Raw genomic sequence first — 21291 nt, forward strand, 5'->3', positions numbered from 1 at the left:
TGCAAACTTGCGCTTGATGAGCTGAGCTCATCTTCTGTCCTTAAAGGGTTAGTGATTCTAGAAATTGCTGCAAATCAGGTGAAAGTTCATCTTGTCTTTAAGCTCTGCCATAGCATGTGCCATGCTCACTTCATTGTGTCGTCCCTAGATGAGCCTTTCACAATAGCGAATATACTAGTCATGGCCATATTTCAGTACTCCGCACCTTCACAAGTTTTATCAACTCAATTGGCCATTGCAGGTCTTTTCCACAGTCCGCATATCACATTGCGAATAGCATGCCACTATCACTGTCCACCTATATTTATGAAAGGAGCTGCTGCACATTTCTCTCAATAAAGCCATTGAGAATGTAACATGGATGTGGGGAATTCTCAGATACAACAAACTAAATATATTATGATTATCGCCAATACACGTCTGTAATGAATATATGATTTTAATGAATGTAGGATATGAGTTTTTTTTTTTTTGTGAAAGATATATTAAACTTATGTGTTCATGTTGTATTCATGTGTTTTCACGCATTATGTAACTGTGAGCTGGTGTCCTTGTGGTGTTCAAATGAAGTGCCAGGCAGTTGTCTAAATGTATGCTTTTTCGTGTGTCTGTGCAGGTACAATGGGTCTTTACCCCATGGCGAGAAAGGTAGGCGGCGGAGCAAATTCTTCCTGTACAGGCGTCCCTTCCCCAATGGCATCAAGAAGTCCAAGCATTACATTGTCAAGACACCACAGTCTTCAAAGGTAATCTTGTTCCTTGTGCTCTGCACAGCTTCCGGCAAAAAAGCAGCAACACTGCACTCCGGCTTTCATAACAATGTGCGAGCTGGTCGTCATAGCTGCATCTGTAGTGTTTCTTGCACTAGATAGAAAAAAAAAAAATCTGGGAAAACTGGTGCTGCCATGCTGGTGCATGCATGGGAATGCTTGGAAGTGGTGGCTTTCGGGCTGATGTCTTTCTTGGATAGCGAAGGTACTGTGATGTTGCGTCTCGCTAGCAGCATTCCGTCTGTCACAATGGTTCATTTCTTACTAAAACAGCATGTAAAAAGCCATTTTCCCCCTTTATTCCTACATAAAAAGATTTTATTAGGGGTGTGCGAATATTTGAAATGTCAAATACGAATTGGAATAGTCATTGATATTTGATTCGACAATTAACTATTCGAAGTTGTATTCATTCTCTTTGAATGTTGTGAGGGACAAGAATATTTTTGCAGCCTACAGGGAGAAAGAAGATGCAAATGGAGGAGTCGTCCAAATGATTCTGCTGTAGGAGAATTGCGCTTGTTGCGCAGTCGAACCCGATCTTAAGCAAACTCCTGGAGGAAAGGTCACTTCTGCTGGAAGAAAGATCACTCCTGAACAATAGCTTCTAGTTGCTCAATAAACGAGCCTGGCCTTCGTTATCTTGATTTGGGAAAAGCATATTGCAAAAACATCATTCATTTGAATGTCACTGGACTGGAAAAAGTGTCCGAATAACAGAATGTTGAATTATTGAATGTATCAAGAAAACAAACAAATTCTTGCTACTTCAGATTCATTTATTATTGTGATAGCAATTATAGAGACACTCCAGGCGAATTTTCGCTGTTGCCGTGATGTTCCGTGAGAACTCGGAGTGCGATAAGGTCCTATCGCACTCTGCGGTGCCATTTGCTGTTGCACGGGAAAGCGCGAGAGGGTGAGTTGAGAAGGATGGTGGCTTGATGGGTGCCATCTTCCTGCTCACCGAAAAAAAGGTAGGGTGGAGGGGGTTGGGGGAGGGTGGCCTGGAGCATGCACTAAGGGGCAGGAAGGAAGGCAGATGAGCGCACTAGTTCTGCCGTTGCCACAAATGGTGCTGTTGAGCACCATGCACAGATTACCTACAAGACATGGAAGCCCTATTTTGGAGGTAATCTGCGACAGGTACTACGAAGACTACAAAAGCCGAGATGGTGTGTGGCTCTTGGTGCGCTGTATTCTCGGGCGCCTAGTGTTAGAGGTCGCATAATCTCAAGTTTCGAAGATGCGTTGAAACTAAAAGCAGCACAAAGCGTTCGCTCGCCACTCATGCCACTCTTGTCCACTTAATTTTTTCACTTAATAAATCCACATTCCCACTTCTATTTCGTACAAAATCAGTGTGGAAGCTGCAATTCCTTCTTGTGACTAATTAGCATTCACAGTGGCAAGGGCCTAGCAAGTTTCTTCACAGTGTGTCCGCTGCGTGGGACTCGAGTCTTCATCCAAGTAGACACGCTTTTCACTACCGGGCGCACTTCCCAATAATTCTTTTAGCCAATTAGCCGGTAGGCAACTGATTGTGTCCATATATCGTGTGTCATACCCAGTGGGTTTGACGTCAGCATGCTGCCTGCGGTAGAATTGTGCTGATTCTTGATGGCTTCCACCAGGTTTGTGATATCGTGCTTGCCTTACACCGAGTCAAAATGGAGCCAGTGCTTGTTGCAACTGCTCTGGACAAATCTATGGTCACTATCGACACGATCATAGGTGTTGTTAAGCACACAGTTGTGGAGGCCAAAGTGGAGCAGTAGCGCGAAGCGTTCTAGTGCTGTTGTCGGAGCGGCCTGCACCGTCCAGCCACCTGGTGGTGCAGAGCTTAAGCAGCCAAACAAAGAACTAATATTGCAGTAACCAAGTGTAAAACATTTTGAACATATAAAAAAATGCAGCAGATCGAACTAGTTGGAATCTATGTACAGCGAAGCTTTGTGCCAGTGCATGAAGAGTCGAAACGCACGCACCCACACGCGCAGGTGCACACACATTATACCGAGTCTTTTGTTAAGCAGAGTTGCTGACTGCTAGCGAGTACGATGGATGCCGTGAATGCATTCTGGTTTCAGAGGCAGCATGCGTGTACGTACGTGGCATCATTCGAATCCATTCTATCCACAAGAAGTGTTTGCTTCCTCATTACGGGGCAGCCCCGGATGTGCGAAGACGAGCTTCCTGCTTCTTCTTTTTTTTTTTTTTCTTTCCCCCACACGGCCAGCGCTGCCACGGATGCGTGGAAACTATAGTCGGGTACAGCTTAAAGGCAGGAGAGGCCCTGCCGACATGATCGAGGCGCAGTAGCCGATTGCCTCCACAACTAAAGAAATAGTCTCGCTGACGCGACTCGGCCTAGTTCGAAATGCGGGCTGCCGTGTTCTCCATCGGCGGGATCACTGGCCCTCCCGCTCATGACGTCAGTCTAGAATGTGTGTCCATTGGTGGAGGCTCGCGTGCATCCGCCTTTGAAGGGCAAATGCCGCTGCCTTCTAAAGTTGTACCTAAAGCCCCTATATATAAAAAGTGGCGCCATCCACTTCCCTCCTCCTCCGTTCCACTATCGCGTTTGGCGCGACCAGCGCGATCGAGGCGCGATATCGACAGTGGCGCCGCCTGCGTCGGGCCTGCCGTGGCAGACGACAGCTAACGCGCTACCAGAGGAAATCCGAGGAAAACTTCGATCGCGCCCTGCGGAGACGTTTTTGAGGCGTGATTTTGCTTCGTCAGTCAGTAACTGGTCTTAATAATGCCGTTTTGGAAGTAGCAACGCGACGATGCGAGACGGCGCAAATATCAAGTGTGCAGCAAGCGTTTAAGCACGCCGGATGGTAAACAAAAAAAGCCTTTTGCCCTCGCCTTGTCGGTTGCGGCAACTTAAGGCGCAGCAGCATTCCATCACAATGAAGTTCTTGTCCCTAACACGTTTGATCCGTTTGTGCGTACAGCACTTTCGTCGCACAGGCCCGAGAATGGCAGTCGGAGCGCGCTGGAAAAAAAATATATATACAAAAGCGCGACGCGAACTTCCATGTGACACGGATTGGCCAATGGGGGAGCGGAGGAGGCTGGGGCAACAGGAGGCGGCTAAGAGAGGGCGAGGAGGAAGCGCCGGGGTGAGCGCGGTGGCGGCAAGATCTAAGAATGGTGCTACTTTTATAAATATAGAGGCTTTAGTTGTACCCGGCTATGGAGCCATCTGGTGGCATTGCATGGAACCCAGCGACGCTGATGCGCACCTCCTCTGCTGTGATTGTTTGGCCTATTCGGCGGCCAACAGCTGTGCAGCTCCCACAGTCACGAAATCCCGGCAATGTTCGCAAGGAATAGCTTCGCTTTTAGAAGAGAACGTGTTCACGATTATGCTCCTGCCGAAAATTTGCACCAGCAGCAAAGTGGGATACGCTTGGTTACTGCTATATTATTAGGTCTGTGTTTGTATGGTTGAGCTCTGTGCCACTAGGTGGCTCCTCCGTGCAGGCTGTTCGCATTAGTGCCTCCGATCATTCGGTAAAACGCCCAGTCCGCTTGCGCTTACGCGAATACTGGACACACTAAAACTATATTGTCGTAGTAACCCTTCGACTGGAAGTGACGGCTGCAAACACGTAGATGCTGGCGCCGATCGGATACCGACAACCCAATCTGCTGCAGTCTCTGCTCGCATGTTGCCTTGCAGAGAGACACTGTGTTGCAGCCCGACATGTCGCCGATAGCAAGATGTGCTGCCCACAGCGGTAACAAGGGCAATTCGCGGTGCTCGAGAAAAGAAAGCTTGTGAGCAACACTGACCGTGCAGCTCGCGTCAACATGGAGAATGTTGTAACACAGGCAGACGACACTTGCTGTGTGCCGGAAGCGCTTGAGTGGAGTGATATTTATCGTGTATTCTCTTTCTATTACTAGAGAGTTTTAGAATAGGGGCCCCAAATAAATAGCGTCGACACCACTGGGCATGCGCGAGACACAAACTGCGTTTGGGTTTTGCGTTGGGCACACTGTTTCACCGATTTAGTGGGAGCCCCAAAAGCTGCCTCAAAAGCTTTGCGTCAACAAACATGGCGGCACCCATCGAAGTGACAGCTCTCCGAGCACCAAACTGGGCTTGATTCGTGGTAACGCGTGAAGTTCGTAAGCTAGAAGTGACTGCGGTTATGGCTTTCTCTCAACTAACGTGTGTAATGAAGATTGATTCATTAGACGCCGCTGATTCCGAATTCGATTGTCGATATCATGGCTCGTAGGCCTAACGTGGATTAGCTTGGCTGGTGAAGGCACGTTAAGTTGGTTACTCAAAATTAAGCGCAACAAATTGCTTGCTGCTAATAGAATAATCTCTCAATTGTAATTAAATGCAAAACCACGAAAGTCAAAATTACTCTTCTTATCATAAAATGGTGTAGTTTATTTTAATATTTATAATATTTTCTTTTGACACCATAGTGGCGCTGCAAGCGCAAGGTGCTATTCTCAAGCGCAAAGCCCTATTCTAAAGCTCTTCACTCCTGCATTCCCCAACGCTGACACCCGCAAAGCTCTTTGGACCCCAACCTTTTGGGGCCCCTATTCTAAAACTCTCTACAATTTTTTTATCGAAACAAATTACCTACATTCCAGTTATTATGAACAAAATTTGTGTACCATAATGTTGGAAAAAATTAGCGATGACGCAACTTGGGTAGCCAATCGGATAGCATTCCCTACTGACGTCAATTGGGCTAACAACGTCAATTGTGAGGGGGCAGCGCCTCTCCGATCATTAGCGATGCACATTCTTAAAACCTTGTTATAAATTGCATGCTTTAGGCGGAACACTTAAATGTGTCACTCAGTGATCAGAAGGACCTACCCTAATGACTCAGTACATTTGGGTCCCTTTAAACATGGAGAATATTCGGTATTCAATTAAATATTTGAAGGGCTTCTTTGTCTAATATTCGTATTCGACCTAATTTGAAAATTTCGCTATTCGAACACCCCTACTTTTTATTAAGCACGGAGAACTCATGCTGGGTTATGCAATTATACCAAACGTGAACAGTGCCGGCAGGCCACTAAAGTTGGAGAAAAGACTACACGGTCTGCACTCATGGTGGGTTAGTTTCCATGGTCTCCTTTTTTTTTTTCCTTCACTTGTTGTATTGAATGTGAACAAACATTAGGGAGTTTTAGAAATAGGAGACTCAAAGATAGGGGAGGCGTACAAGCGAACCCAGAGAGAGTACAAAAGAAACGCAAAAGGTGACAGAGGATTTTGAAGACACTGCTTGGGGACCCTATTTCTAAAACTCCCTAATAATGAAAGAAGTGTTACGGTCAAGCAAGAACTTTATATAATGATTTTATTCTAGGAAAGAATTATATATGCAGAAATGACTGTTTTAAGTCAAGCCACATTCAATACAAGCCTCGCACACACCCATATCCTGGCATTCCCAAGGCGGCACAGCACTCGTTTGGAAACTCGCATAGACGGTGGGGCCAGATTTCCCTCTAAGTGACATTGTAGAAAACTCTATGCCTGTCTATTCTTATGATGCTAATGTGTTTTTCTCTTGCATCCTGTAAACTGTGGATTGCTGGCTTTTAGTACATCCCCCTTTCCTGAATGTTTCGTAGTCAATATGTGCCAGAATAATGCTGCTGTGATCACTAATCTCTGTGTTGTGGTAGTGCATAGAAGGAATTTTCTTTTTTTTTGTATTTGTCCTTGTGGGCTTGTTGCCACTCGCCAAGATGTTGACTGTTTACCTTCTGTGATGTGGCAGGCTGTGCTGGACAGCAAGCAGCACTCCATTTCGTACACGTTATCGCGGACGCAAGCGGTCATCGTGGAGTATGTGCTCGACGAGGAAACGGACCTGTTCCAGGTGGGCCTGCTCTCTTTTATTTTTCTTTCAAAATTATTTACTGCGGCTTTCTGGCAGTTAGCAATGCAAAAGCTTTGTGGATGAATTCGAAGCAGAGGTGAGTGGAAGTGCGAGTGCCAATTGTAGAAAAATGACTTCTTTTTTTCCCTCTGTAACAGTGAATGCTCGTGAAATGCATTGATAAGTAGAGAATGACTAATAAGTAGCTGATACTTAGTCAATTATGACGAGACACTCTCAAAAGAAAACATCTAGGATTGTTTGCTGATACAGAATGTCCATGACATAGCTTCTTTGCGAAGTTTGTTACATTGAATGTTCAAAAGTCTCCCCCAAACCCAGTTTTCCAGGAATTCGAGGAGCACATGTATATTCAAGGAGTTTTAAGGGCCCTTGAATCTTTTTCCAAATTCAAGGATTTTCAAGGAGGTGTACGAACTCTGATGCATGAATATCGCCAAATCTAATCGAATAGTGAAAGTTCGAACAAACCGATTTGCGAATTGAATATGTACTATTAGTAGATCTTTCGAATATTAAGTGTAATTGGTGTAGAGACCTGGGGCACAGTGCCACATGTCATGTGCACCACGGAGCCCCTTGTGCTCGATGCCATGCAAGCAAGCGTTTCACTTCATTGTTTTGGGCGCAAAAGCACTGACGTGTGTGCCACGGACAAGATGCCCTGCCCCAGCTGACACGGTTGGGGTCTATGGCTCTGCAAGCGCGTCTGCCTTATGAGCTCCCTGATGTCGGCCCGACTCGGGGATCCCTGCAATTTGCAGAACGGTGATGCGTTGACTATTGCCGTAGCTGTCGGTACACGCTAGGTTCATCCAGGTCGACAGGACCAATCAAAACAATGATGCAACACAGACAGAGGGAACGGCGGAAAGTGCGAAAGCATGTGCAGAGATTGGGCCCATCAGCTGCTGGAAGGCATGCAGATTGTGTTGGATACATGGTGACAAAATTGATGCTGCTTCAACAGCTGTCTATCCTGTACGCTTAATCTTGGGACCGATCACTGATGAGCCACCTGTACGAACATATTAACGCCAAGTGTTCCGCGACGACGTGCGGCCCGTTACCACACCGGCCAGCGACGAATTTGTCAAGGCTGCACTGCCTAGACCATTAGGCCTAATCGCTGCTGCTTGGTTGGGCGTGGGCAACTAAATTTACGGTTTCGTGCCGAATCGACGCCCATCTATTTGCAGCAGCCGTGCGACACTCGGGAAAGCTGACGAACAGCCTCGCAAACAAAAGCGAGTGTACGGGATGGCAACAAAGTTGCTCGCGAATGGCTGCCATCTTTGTGACACACCATACGGCGGCCTCTTGCTTCCGGTGCTGTTCATAGGCGTACATTGGTACATTGGTCTGTAACTTCGAGTGTCCCGCCACAAGTCTAGCTTTGTATTTAAACTGCAGGAGCGAAAGTGTCATGTGACTAGTGCATTGACTGCCCGGCTGCACACATTTGCACTGACAGCAGATGAAGGGAAGGTTGCCTCGTGTGAATTAGCTGTGGCCTTTTTGATTTCAGAACTTTTGACAGGTGGCCAATGACGCCGCGGTCAACCCACACAGTACCAACGATGGCTACACATGGAGCAGTGATCGAATCACGTGATGTGCGGTCCACGTGTTCGTCTGTCGCACAGATTGTCCTTGCAGTAACCCACCTGCCGTAAAGATGGGAAAGCCCTTCTGTATTTTAGAGGAAAACTGGAAAGCAAGAATTTCTATGCAATAAAAGATTGCTATGAAACACAGGTCTACTATTAAACTGAGAACCTCATTAGTATTCAGTACAACATAATGTCACTGATTATTTAGCTTTTGAGGCAAAATGGCACTTATATTCTATTCAACAGACACTCTATTGACAAAAAAATATATATTTTTGGCCTTCATATACTAGAACTGAACTGTGATCATTACTGGCGTACTAATTTGGACTTCCCTTTAGTAAGAGTAGACTGTACTGTATATCTTCATTTCTATGTACCTGAGTTACTGATAGCTTGCTACATTCTTGTTGTGCAATGCTAGGGGATGGGTGGCCCATCTGCGGTGTGCTCAGGGCACTCCTTTTGCACAGAAAACATGAAACGAGGCACTCGTTTGCGCGGCATTGAGCACGAGGAGCTTCGTGGTGCATTCGACAGGCGTCACTGTGCAAGCCTCTGCACTGAATATACGAAAAAGCCAATAGTAGGTATTCGAGTCGCAAATCGAATTATTTGAACGTTCACTATTCGATTTGATTCAGTGATATTCGAGTATTCGCACACCCGTAGTAAACAGTGGTGCCTTTATAAAGGCAGCGGTGTGTTTGGGTGTTTTTTCCACCTCTTATTTATTTCAACCTGCGGGATAAATCGATGTAGTCGGTGGCTCCCATCAGGGTCGAATGCACAGAAGTCGACTGTATTGCAATTGGCTTGTATGCCAGCTCTTTTTGAACAGTTCTACAGTGTGGATCTTTTGTTGTGAGCACGGGCCCTGTTGTTCCTTGGTGACGAGTGATGTTGTTGTGCCCTCTGTTTTAGATTGGCCGCTCCTCTGAGAGCCCCATCGACTTTGTGGTGATGGACACGGTGGCCGGGGGGGACAACAAGGCGGGTGCCTGTAGGGTCGCCCAGAGCACCATCTCCCGCTTTGCCTGCCGCATCCTGTGCGAGCGCAACCGCTCGCACCGCTCGTACGTGTTCGCCGCTGGATTCGACTCCTCCCGGAACATCTTCCTCGGGGTGAGTGGAATGCCATGCACAGGTGTGTCGGATTGCGCGAGAGAAGCGCCGTTTTTGGCAGCCATTCTTTAGTCTTGATCAAAATGCTAGTTTGAGCTGTTTGGCGCATCCTTACGCGCAGACACGAAATGATGGTTTTCAATGCAACTCAAATAGGCAAAAGACGTATTGGCACGTTTGGAATAAAAACACAGTGGAATAGTTTTACGTTATCGTGACCCTGGTGTTGAGACACTACAGGAGTGAAATTTGTCATGCTAGCATTGTTCAGTCAAGTACACTGGCTTTTATTTGAAACACCAGCTTGGCAAGGTCAGTTACTCTTGTACTTCGTGAACTGCTTCTGTTAGTTCATGGTGAAAAACCGTACAGAACAGACAAAAGACAGTCTGAGCATCAGTGGAAATTTATTAGACTCATTTGTAAGCGGGCAACTTATAGACAGGGTAACAACACTGACAACAAAGAACCAAACTGAAGATACACAAGAAAAGCTAAACAAGGAAAGAAAAGAAAATGTGTGGTTCAGGTACTGTCAAGATATCAAATAAGTGTTGCAGATGTAATGTTGCCACCTTTCTCCTGCAACAAGGCATATGCTGGGCACATGGGACACAGTCTCAGTGTATACCCTCTGTGTGATCATTGCTGAAGGCATTATAACGGCATTTCGAATTTTGTGTTTGTCAAGAAATTGCTCGAAATAAGGCTACATTTCAGTGTTTGAGCGCACTTCTGTTCTTTATGCCAGGAAAAATACCTGAGCCAGGGAAATCGTCTCTTTGATAATCAAAAACTTTGCCCTGTCTAGTCCCATCCATGACCTTTGCATCCATGACTTGGACCTGTGCATAAGGTATTCATTGGCAGTTGTTAGACTGAAGATTTTGACGTCTTTATGACACTTGAATCTTGCCGTTTTTGTTGTCAAGCTTTTTTTTTTGTTTTTTATTGTGGTCTTTCTTTTTTGGGGTTCCTCATTGTTGGATCACCCACCAGTTGTTTCTTTGGGGGTATGAATTTGTGACCAGCTTTTTGTTTGGGCTTCCATCATGGACATCTGCCGCATGGCCTAGTTTTCTACGCAGCTGCAGCTGTTCTCTCATTGGTATATGGTGTACATCGCACAAGTGTAGGTAATATTCTAGTAGTGGAAGTTAAGAGGCTGAAATGATTGGAGCAGGTGACTGGTGGTCTCTTAAGAGTAACATTGCAACTGCCAAGGGAGGGGAAATGCATTTGGGGATGGCATACCATTAGGTGCATACCTGCCCGCTGTCAAGGATTTCTCGTAATGCTTACTAATTTGGGCTCGTTTTACAATTGTTGCGTCGGGCATTGTGAAAAATAAATTCTGTTTGGCTCGTCGGCTCGTCTCTCCGACCCCACTGTTGCAAGTATATTTTGATGGTGAAAGGACACCAGAGGAATACAACTTGCTTGGAGCAAGTTGATGCAGAGAAGTTTCTGAAGCAGGTAACAGCAAAGTTGCTGTAATGATCTAAAAGCAATGTGTTGCTTGTTTTTTGTTTTTGTTGTTCCAAGTTTTCTGCCACTTGTGTGCTGCGTCTGGGAGTTAATGATGGTTAATCACGTATGTATTCCGCTAAATGCCAAGTTTTAAAAATGTGTGACATCCCCCCTTTCTGTATAAGTCGGTTCCTCTGGATTTTTACAAATTTTAAGGTTCACGGGCTGGCAGGTATGTTAGGTGTTGAGATGAGAGTGGGAAGTTTGCATGCAAATGACATAGGTTGGTGGATGCTGGGCAAGGGTACTTGAAGAAAGCCGAGAGAGACCTTTGTCCTGCAGTGGACATAATTGTGCTGGTAATGGCAGTCATGATCTGTTTGCAGTGTGTGGGTTTTAAAGCAAACCTTTCTATGTCTCACTGATTCATCTGTGAGTGCCGAAAACGCACTGCAGGAAAGCCAACTTACACAATGGAACTGTCTGCGCGTCTGCGCACACAATAGAATAACGGCGCATGACACGTATCGTAGAACACTACAGTTTACATTTGCAGTTGTACCGATAAGAACAATGGGAACTGCAACTCTACGCTACTCAGACAAACTGTATATATCTCCATTCCATTATGCGCGTCATGCAATGCCTTCCTGGCCGTCGCCATGGGTAGGCCGCGGGTGCAGCGCACGGCAGAAGAAGCTGCCGTACACGAAGGTAAGCGCGAGCACGATCATGCCCGTAAGGTCGATCCCGTGTGACAGCAACGGCAGAGCCTCTGACCGTCTACCACAGCAATCACAAGGCAATACTGTGCAAGTGTAGAGTCGGCCGTGAAAGTGTGAGTGTGTGCGTTCTATCAACAGTTACATGATCTAAAATAAAGGCTATGCAACTTGAACTTCAACGTTCAAAAAATACAATCCTAAACAGGCAATCAAATGACATATGCATCGCATCGGGTCGCTCAGCATTTCTTGGGTTTGTTGTGTGGTCGTTGGCTTTGGACTTTGACTTCGATTCAGTTTGCATGGGAGAAAGCTTCGCATTTGACTGTCTTTCTTTAAGAAACGGGCTTTGATTTTTGAAAACTTGACAGACCAGATCCGTAGGCCAGTGTATGTTGTGCGAGCTCCCCCTCACCTGTTAACCTGTTGTTGTCGTGCAGGAGAAGGCGACCAAATGGCAGCAGGACGGGGAGATAGACGGCTTGACGACCAATGGCGTCCTCATCATGCACCCACAAGGGTCCTTCTGCGGTGGTGCCACACCCGGAATCTGGCGCGAGGTGTCCGTCGGTGGCAATGTGTACGCCATCCGCGAGTCCCGATCGGCCCCCAAGAAGGGTGTCAGGGTGTGTATGCGTCTTCGCACCTGCTTCTTCCCTTTTCCGTATGTTTTGTAAGATGGCTGTGTAAGTGTTTGTAGTGTTCCAATAAAGATATCGGCTATCCCATAGGTAAGGAATAAAGTCGGCTCTCGTTAATACACAGTTCATGGCGACCGCAAAAAAACTTCGAATTAAACATACTTCCATTAAGGAAAAAGTAAAAAAAAAAAACATAGGCACCTTTGTTAGTCTCAATTTCGACAGTTTCTTGGGAAAAATAGTCTTGTCATATTGGTCTGCTTTTGCTTGCCGAACCTAACTGCAGAAAGCAAGTTTTTCAAGCAGTAGGCATGTCCAAATGCTTCTTCTGGATTATTTTCACCAACAAAAAAAACACTGTGCTTGTACAAGGCCCCCAGCTACATCGGCAGCCCTTGGTTATTGCTTGTTTCTGATCTTGTCTTAGATGTCTCTTTCATGAAGGGATTCGTGGGGCCAAACAGTCTGCATAATTTCGCTGTCCATCTGTACACCGCATGTTTCGACTGTGCTGTCCACGGCGACAAACTCTTCAAGACAGATGTCACCAGGGGCGGTGCCAGAACTAATATTGTCACTTGTTTGTGCTTTCCCTGGCGGGCAAGTAGAAGCATCTCCTGAAGCACTTGCTATGAAACTTCAAGCTCTGAAGCACATGGCGATGGTCTCTTCTTTCACGCAACCTCAACCTCTTGCTAGTATGTGGATGGCGCTGAGTAGACTCACCTCGTACAGTATTGCGAGTTGTCCATGCGCTCAAAGAGATGCTGGCTACATTTTTGATTATGCCCTGGCCCATGGGCGTCGTGGTTGCAGGCAAGTGTGCTAGACAGCTAGCACTCAAGGCCGGTACGTTCATGTGGGCATTATACCGGTCCACAACGAACAGCACCTTGTAATTCGATGACGTGAACTTGCAATTTAGTTTCATGATCCAATCCCTGAAAACGTCAGACGTCATCCACATTTTCCTGTTCGATGCATAGTCTACAGCATGGGTTCTCAAAGTGGGTGCCGCAGGCCTCTCTTTTGGGTTCCGCAAGTTATTGATGAATTCTCCCAGGTTCCGCGCTCGCCAAGACGCAAAGATGGTGAACGCGATGTGTACTCGATCCAAAGAACCTCCATTACCCGTTCCCGAGTGTCAAAAAGTACCATCACAGTGCGTAACAGAATCGCACATGCACAATAAATCCGCCAGCAGCTTGTGGCCACCCAGCCTCCGAAAACGGGCAGCGCGCTTTAGCTTTTGCACTTAAATCTCGGAGGCCATAACTTACCATCATGCGCATTTGTCCCGTTTGTAGATTGTGGCCTACAGCATGCGTGCTGATGTATACGTCGGATCATTACAAGAATAAATGCATGGATCACCGCAAATGCACAACGCAAAAGAGAAAAAACGGCGCTAGCGTCCAACCCAAATGAAGCCGCGAAGTCCGCATCCGTCCACCTTGGCATTTGTCGTCTGCAGAAATCATACGGGAAACGCGTCTAACACCAACGCCGGAACACTTCGTGCCTAATTGTGCCCTTAAAGCCTTTATTCTTGCGTTATATTGCCACACATAACACCACATTGGCGGCTGGCCACATGCCTTCATAAGTGCGTAGTTGCCATTCATAATTGCGTCGATGGCCACCATGGTTTCGTCCGCAGCTGTTGCGGCAAACAGTGGTTTCGTTTTGAAATGTTACTTCTGTCTGAAGTTTGGTTGGATAAGCCTGTGCATATAGCCCAGAGAGCCATTTATACCGGCCTCCTTTATTTACACTACAAAGCCTGTAAAGTGTCCTTAACTACATCAACACGAGTGGAAATGATTGCATTCAGTTCTGTGCGCGATGATACCACACATAGGAAGCCAGGCTTGACATATTACACTTTGTCTCGAGTTCATAGCTCCAACGTCAAATGTGACAATGTTCTTGGTGTTGAGGATGCGTGAGCTGATCTTGGAAGCAGGCTCATGTTGTACTTTCTTCCTCCTTCTGTCCAGATTGAAGACGAGACGAACGTTCTGCGAGACGGCTCGCTCATTGACCTCTGCGGAGCTACACTCCTCTTTCGGTCGGCCGAGGGACTCTTGAAGTCACCGGTGGGTAGAGAGATTGCTGCTGCTTTTTGTTTGTGCTCCTGCCTTATTGTTTTTATTATGTTTTATTTTTGAGGGGTTTTGCAGTGCTGCCAGTTTAGCAGATTTTCTTGTAGAGTTAGTAGGCTTTAGGGTGAAAGTGGAATGGTGGCCGACAGTGGACTTTTAGGATATAAATAAAGAAAGGAATCTGGTGCATTCTAGTGGATGTTTAATGTAGTTTTGTTATCCGAACCTGGAAAAGAAAGAAGTGGCAACAGTGGTGGCAGGTGTTTGTGCTGTCTGTTGGATTCCAGCGCCAAAGCACTCATGCCCGTGATGGACGCAAGAGTTGCACTCCAGGGCCTTGCTTGCTTGTTGCATTCGGCCGTTTAGATGCAGAGGCCTACAAAAATCCATATCGATTCTACCCCAACAACAGCATGTCACGGCATCATGTTTGTTGATCTCCATAATGGAATGTGGTTTGTGCCAGCAGAACAACGCACCAGTTTGCGACGGCTTAGTGCTCTGGTGTTCCGCTGCTGAGCACAAGTTCATGGGTTTACTACTAGCCATGGTGGCCACATTTCACCGAGGTTAAAATGAAAATACAATCATGTGCTGAGTATTGCTGTGCTTATCAAGGGGGGGACCAAGGTGGCCACAAGCATATACAGTCGTCATGCGTACTGGCAATGCAGTGTTTTGAATTAATGCTCGCCAAAATAGGGAACCAGATGAGGGTCAGTGCAGGAAGTGTGCATTGAATAAGTGAATGCATTGATATGAAACTGGTAATGAGGATGCGATCGAGTAATTCCTCGAATGGTTTGAATTTCTTGTTGAGTATCTATTAGTATTCGCTTTGTGGGTGCACGAAATTAAGCAGCCAACTGGGACAAAGTATTCAGGTAGTAAAAGCATAACAATTACAGGGGCACTCGAGGTGCATTTTCGCCGCCGACTCAGCTATGCTTTTATGCATAAAGGTGAAGTGTGAGAAAAATGAGTGGCCCGAGTGCTGTGTTAGTGGTCATGTGATCTGTGGGTGTGAGGGCAAGCATGCGAAGGCTAGCCAAGGTAGCTTGATGTGCGCCCTTTTGCCACGGGTCGTGTTGTAGGTCACGTTATCCGAATTCTGGAGAGACTGCACAGCTGAAATGGTAAATCAAGCAGCAGCACGAAATGTGCGCTCCCTGCTGCCAGCACTCATTATGCCAGCGTTGTGTTAGTGAGTGCTCGCGGTCATCGATAGGAATCCGTTCATGTCAGTTTTTTGGGCTTGCGACATCACGGTTGTTTACTTGGTGAATGTTTGAGGCAATTTGTACGGTTAATGAAACTATGAACCTTACTTCATGTAGGTGTGTAATACATTGCTATCTCTATCGATGCTTTGCCCTTGAAATAAAACTGGTATGTTTTTTTCTGTCACTGCTCGGCAGACGAAGCAGCACTTGGAGGCACGCGTAGAGGAGCTGAACGCGGGCCGCCCCCAGTGCCCCGTGGGTCTGAACACCCTGGTGATTGCCAGCCGTGCCACGTTGAGCCAGGGGGACAAGCAGCCGTATGTGTACCTGCACTGTGGCCACGTCCAGGGCCTGCACCACTGGGGACTCCCCGAGGGGGCCTCCAACGTGCGCACCTGCCCCATGTGCCTGAAGGTACGCGCACACTCAGTTGACTAGCTCTTTACTCACCGTATTTACTCGATTCTAATACACCCTCGATTGTAACGCGCACCCGTTTTCCATGACCAAAAGACAGGAAAAAAAAAACTAACAAAAAAATCCTTTACAGTACCGCGCACTTCATGCTTTAATACAGAAATAAAACTTTCATTTTGGAAAAACAGATTTACTCCCATTGCACTAAAGTTGCAATGAATAAAAAGAAATGTCGCAGTTTTGCCCAAAAGGCGAAGCATCGATTGCAATAGCAAATTAGTAGACGGCTATACGAAGTAAGGATAGTAGTTTTATCGGCCGTTTAAACTTGGAAACATTCGCTTACTAACTAAATTAACAATCATGGTGTCATGCGCGCACAAGCAAACATAAGCACATCTCGCTCGATGACCACGGAAACTCGCTGTCGAAACGCTGGAGTGACGAAACGCGGCAGTAGAGGTGAGTGAATTGACCTTCGTGCTAGCACGCCTCTCGCTTCAATGCACACTATAAGCGGCGAAAATACTGCCCATGGTGGACTCCCAGTCGCAGATCGCTATCAAGATAGGGTTAAGGCGATTGTATCGCCGAAGAGGATCGTCGCAGAATACGTCCTGCTTCGGTTCACTGAAACCCTTCCACGTTGCTTTGCTGGTTAAAATCCTCTCCTCCTGTTTGCGCCAGTCCCGCACGTAAGTTTTGGATTCTCCAAACTCCCGTGACGGGGCCCGATTTCCCTCCGTCTCCACACAAATGATCACTTACCTTTTAAATGCGGCATCACGATGAACTTGGCACTTCATGCTGATAGAGCAAATGCAGAAAACGGGAAGACAAATGGTAGACTAAGCCTAAGCACATGGGGGAAGCTACGACTGCGAGGCTCGAAACGCGTACGAGGCGGCCATTTTGAAATGCCGATGGCGACATGGTAATGCAGATTTACGGTGGTACTCGATTCTAAAGCACACGCGACTTTTGGACCTGTTTTATCGCAAAAAAAGCGGCGTTAAATTAGAGTAAATACGGTAATTGTTTGCTATTTTATTGTACTGCTAACTCTGCTGTGAAAGGTTTATGACAGTTTTTGAAAACCCTTGAATGTCGAGGAACGAATTTCAAAACCATACAGAAGCACACGGGACACAACGCTAGCGTTGTGTCCTGTGGGCTTTTTGTTTTCCTCTCAACATACTTTGCAACAGGCTTTAAAAGAATGCCTTGAATTTCTTCGGCAAAAATGCTGCATTGCCTGCCTCCGCGGTTCAAAGAATTGTCCTTGACACCATTGTGTTCTGCTTCATAAGAGAGCCTTTGTGTACCTTTGCTATCCTTTCTAAACTTTGTACTCTGTTATTTACGGTCCTGTTATTAGAGATAAGTGAGAGCAAAGTACAGTGTAGACCACTTATAACGTAAGTCGCCGGAGTCGCGAATATCTGCACTATAAGCGGTACTGCACTATAACCAAAACAACGATTTTTAAGCACTGCACGTATGCAAAACATGTAGACCAAGCGTATAGACACGCTTTGTATTATCGCGCGCACATCCTGATTACATTTTCGCCAGTGAGCTGGCAAAAACCTAATCGCGATGTAGTCGGTGCTCTTCAAGCTCGACAGCTTTGCACCGAGTCAAAACGAAACAATTGTTTGCCGCAACCGCTGTGGAATAAACCGTGACCGCTATCGACACGATTACAAACGGTGACTTTGCGGTGCTGAAGGCACGCGCCCGACGCACGCACCGAGAATTAACTACCATTCGTGGCAACAATTGCAGTCGAAACCGCGGTCGCTATCTATGCGATCATCGATGGCGATTACGCAGTTTTCGAGACACGCGGCCGACGCGCGTACCGAGTAAAAACGAAACTACTGTTCGCCGCAACCGCTTTGGAGAAAACCGCGGCTGCTATCGACGCGATCGTGGATGACGACTACGCATTTACGAAAGCCCGCGGCCAACGCGGTGTTATACGTGGCGGTAAACGCAACAATTCCGGCTTTAAAGACACAAATAGGCTCGAAGCGTTCCGGCGTTGCTGTCATTCATGTACGATTTCAACTGATGGCTGTGGCGATGCGGACTCCGCCGCTTCGTTTCGGTTGGACGCTAGCGCCGTTCTTGCTCTTTTGCGTCGCACATTTGCGGCGCTCCTCGCTCACCGAGCTCCGAAAGTAGTCCGGATTAACCGATGTGTTGCCAAATAAGTCCGAATTAACAAGAGTTTGATTGCCCTGAATAATGCATACGCCGGCCGGCAGCACGCATCTTGTTGAGAAGCGTGCTGGCTGCCGCCCTTATCGGCGAGATTTTCCCGTGGAAGCCGCATTATAACCGGTATTGCGTCTCACGTAGCTGCACTGTAAGCGGTATGCGTATACATGGAGTGCTATGGGAAAATTAACGGGAGTCTGAAAAGACCGTACTATATCCGGTCCAGCACTATAAGCGGTTACGTTATAAGTGGTCTATACTGTATAGAGCAGCAATGTCCTCTCCTACAACGCATTAATGTTGGTGTGCTTACTGCTCTTTTCTCCAAACGTTAGTGGAACCAGCTCAGTTTCACAGCTCCGCTGGAAAACCTGTCCCAAGTGGTGGTCTCCAGAACTAATGACGCTGCCATCACAACCGCCTTGCTGGAGAAAGATCATTGACTATGCAGATAGCAACTAATGCCAATTCACTGCCATGCCATGTCTTTGAGCAGTGAAAGCACAGTTATGCATTCATACATTTTGTCTCAAAATATTGACATCCTTGTAAACTGCAGAGTTCAATATGCGGCGCTCTCGGGCGTGATGTGTGTGCCATGAAAATGAAGAAATGGCAACAGCTTTCAAGTGCCAGTGCTTTTGAAGTTTAGCTATGTTTGCACATATATATAATTACTTGTGCGCAAATGTAGGTAACCGTGAACAGTAGTGGCACTTGTTACTAAGAATTGGTTACACTGCTGGCAATTTAATTGTAGTGGCAGCTCTTACAGGCGGTTATGAGTAACGAACGAGGACGCCTGCTGACGCAGTAGCGCACTTAGTCACTGCGAGCGCTCCCCAACATCGGCCCGATACGGAGATCGCAATGGGCAACCAGAGGCAGGAGCACTGCTATTTAACAGAAGCTGACCCCATGCATTGCCCATTACATTGCTTTTGCAGAAGGGTCCCGTGGTCAAGCTATGTGTGGGCATCGAGCCAGCCTTCTACGTGGACAATGACCCACCGAACCATGCTTTCAATCCATGTGGCCACATGGCTTCTGAAAAGACTGTCAAGTGAGCACCCTTTTCTTCAGTTGTCCCATTTTCCTGTCGTTTGCTGATTTCTTCTTGTAATAGATGCCGTAGGGGTGGGCTCCCTTTATCAGGGTTGGGACTCCTGCGCCTATTGCGCCATTTTGATACAAACGCAGATTCGTGCGCCAAACTGCGCCAAAGACAGAAAATTCACCGAAATTGCGCCACGCTGCGCCAGAACAGCTTCGGCACGTGTGCTTCGGCAGTGGCCGCGAGCAGCGAGTGGATTCGTTCTCCGAAAAAGAGTGCGGCCATTCACATTCCGCAGACGGGGCGACGGCGCTTCCTGCACAGTTTCTCATGGTTTTCATGTACAGTGGAACCTCGATGATACGAATCTCATGGCGTCACGAAAAATATTCGTATTAGCCGAAATTCGTATCATCGAAACACAATTAAAGCTACCTAAATTAAGGGGGGACGCGGGGATCAGATCGCGAAAATTGCGAGAAAAATTATTTTTGAAAACCACGCGTTTCGGTATCTTCAACGCCTAATCTACGCTATATCAAATTGGTTTCGCTGAAAACACACTAAAAAAGGCCGAAAAAGATTAATTCATCAGTGCGCAGGGCGAGAAAACAGCTTTACATCACGCAAAAACACCGCAGTTCACGGACACATATCTCGTATTTCCCGCCACGAGCGCCGCCATCTTGGTATCGTTCGAAAGCTCAAAGTTTCGCAGTTCCGCTTCTCAATTCGTCCGTCGTCGCCATCTTGTAACAAACGCACAAACACAAAACAAGGGCGGCTCTGCGATAAGTACACCAATGCCTCCTTTTTTTAGGAGGCATTGGGTACACATGGGCCCTCCGATGAAAGCGAGCCTCCGATTGTCTGCCGTGCTCAAAGGCGTCTTTCCATTGGTTGCTGCTGTGGCAGGTTGCAAGATGGCAACCGCAGTTGTCTGCTTCGTAAACCACGCCAGCGTGTTCACTTGCCACGTAGAATTCGGATGACTGAGAGCTCGCAGGTTAATGATGGATCGTCGCTCGTTGGAGAAGAAATTTTGGACGAAGCACGCCTTCGGAATACGGAAGCGCAAGCCTCCCACAGCACGAAAAACACGGCGATTAGCGGGAGAAGCGGAGGAGCACCCGACTGAACGTGCCGCGCTACCTTGTACACCTTGCACCGTGGATAATGTGTCGCGCTATCTTGCACCGTGTGATTCCAGCAGCAAAACCGACAATCGCCCTGTGCCATCGGCACTGATAACGCGGTCGACGGAAGACGCGCCAACAGAGGCTCCCGCGCCTCGACGTACGGCCGCGCGAATCAGCCGAGATCGTATCTCGGTAGACATTGCTCGCTGCGACTAGGCAAAATGGCGCAAACACAAAAAACGCGGCACTGCTGGGATTGTCGGTGCCAGTGTTGGGGGGGGGGGGGGGGTGCAGCGATAAAGCAGCGGACGATTTCTCCGGTGCCATGGTAGCAGATGACGCTGCAAGAAATATGACTGGGCTGCTAAACGACTCACCATGAATTGGCAATGACGACACCATGAGAAAAGCCAGCATTTGTATATGGTCTTCGAATGTGTCCCAAGACAGGTGAAAAAGCACTTGAACTAAAATTCCAAGTAGTTTCTTATCACCTTTTCACCGTAGAGTAGAACCTCGTTCATATGTTCTGTGAAAAAAAAAAGCAAGAAAAGACGTACTAACCGGGGAAATATACGATCCGAAGTAACTAAGAAATTTGGCAGGTGCTACTGCAGCTGACGTCTACATAATGCGAAGCGTTTGCTTGAATCGTTACAGCATCAGAGGTCGATGCGTGCCTAGCTGGTGGGCCCCGAGCGGCCCGAGATGCACATTGTCATTTTTGGAGCTTCCGCAAGCTTACATAAGTGCTCCTCGAATTTGGCCTCGGTCATCTGCTTCGTCGAGCAGAACATTTTGGCGGGAAGATTTGATGTGCCCACTCGGCGAGAATCGTTGCTTGATGTGAGACTCTGATTTATGTCGAGATTGTGGG

The 21291-nt window shown here is 47.1% G+C and overlaps 1 protein-coding gene across 4 annotated transcripts in view; it reads left to right on the forward strand.

The window, feature by feature from the left end:
* Positions 1-21291, forward strand: part of LOC119458328 (protein pellino-like) — a 116296-nt gene that overhangs the window by 80603 nt on the left and 14402 nt on the right. For all 4 annotated transcript variants that reach the window (XM_037720163.2, XM_037720161.2, XM_049671094.1 and 1 more), the window contains exons 3-10: positions 617-746; positions 5827-5877; positions 6554-6655; positions 9214-9414; positions 12050-12235; positions 14251-14349; positions 15774-15992; positions 19169-19284. In XM_037720163.2, the coding sequence (XP_037576091.1) occupies positions 617-746; positions 5827-5877; positions 6554-6655; positions 9214-9414; positions 12050-12235; positions 14251-14349; positions 15774-15992; positions 19169-19284 (1104 nt within the window). The remainder of the gene's footprint in view (positions 1-616; positions 747-5826; positions 5878-6553; positions 6656-9213; positions 9415-12049; positions 12236-14250; positions 14350-15773; positions 15993-19168; positions 19285-21291) is intronic.

This window comes from Dermacentor silvarum, chromosome 7 (genome assembly GCF_013339745.2).
Source record: "Dermacentor silvarum isolate Dsil-2018 chromosome 7, BIME_Dsil_1.4, whole genome shotgun sequence".
NCBI lineage: Eukaryota > Metazoa > Arthropoda > Arachnida > Ixodida > Ixodidae > Dermacentor > Dermacentor silvarum.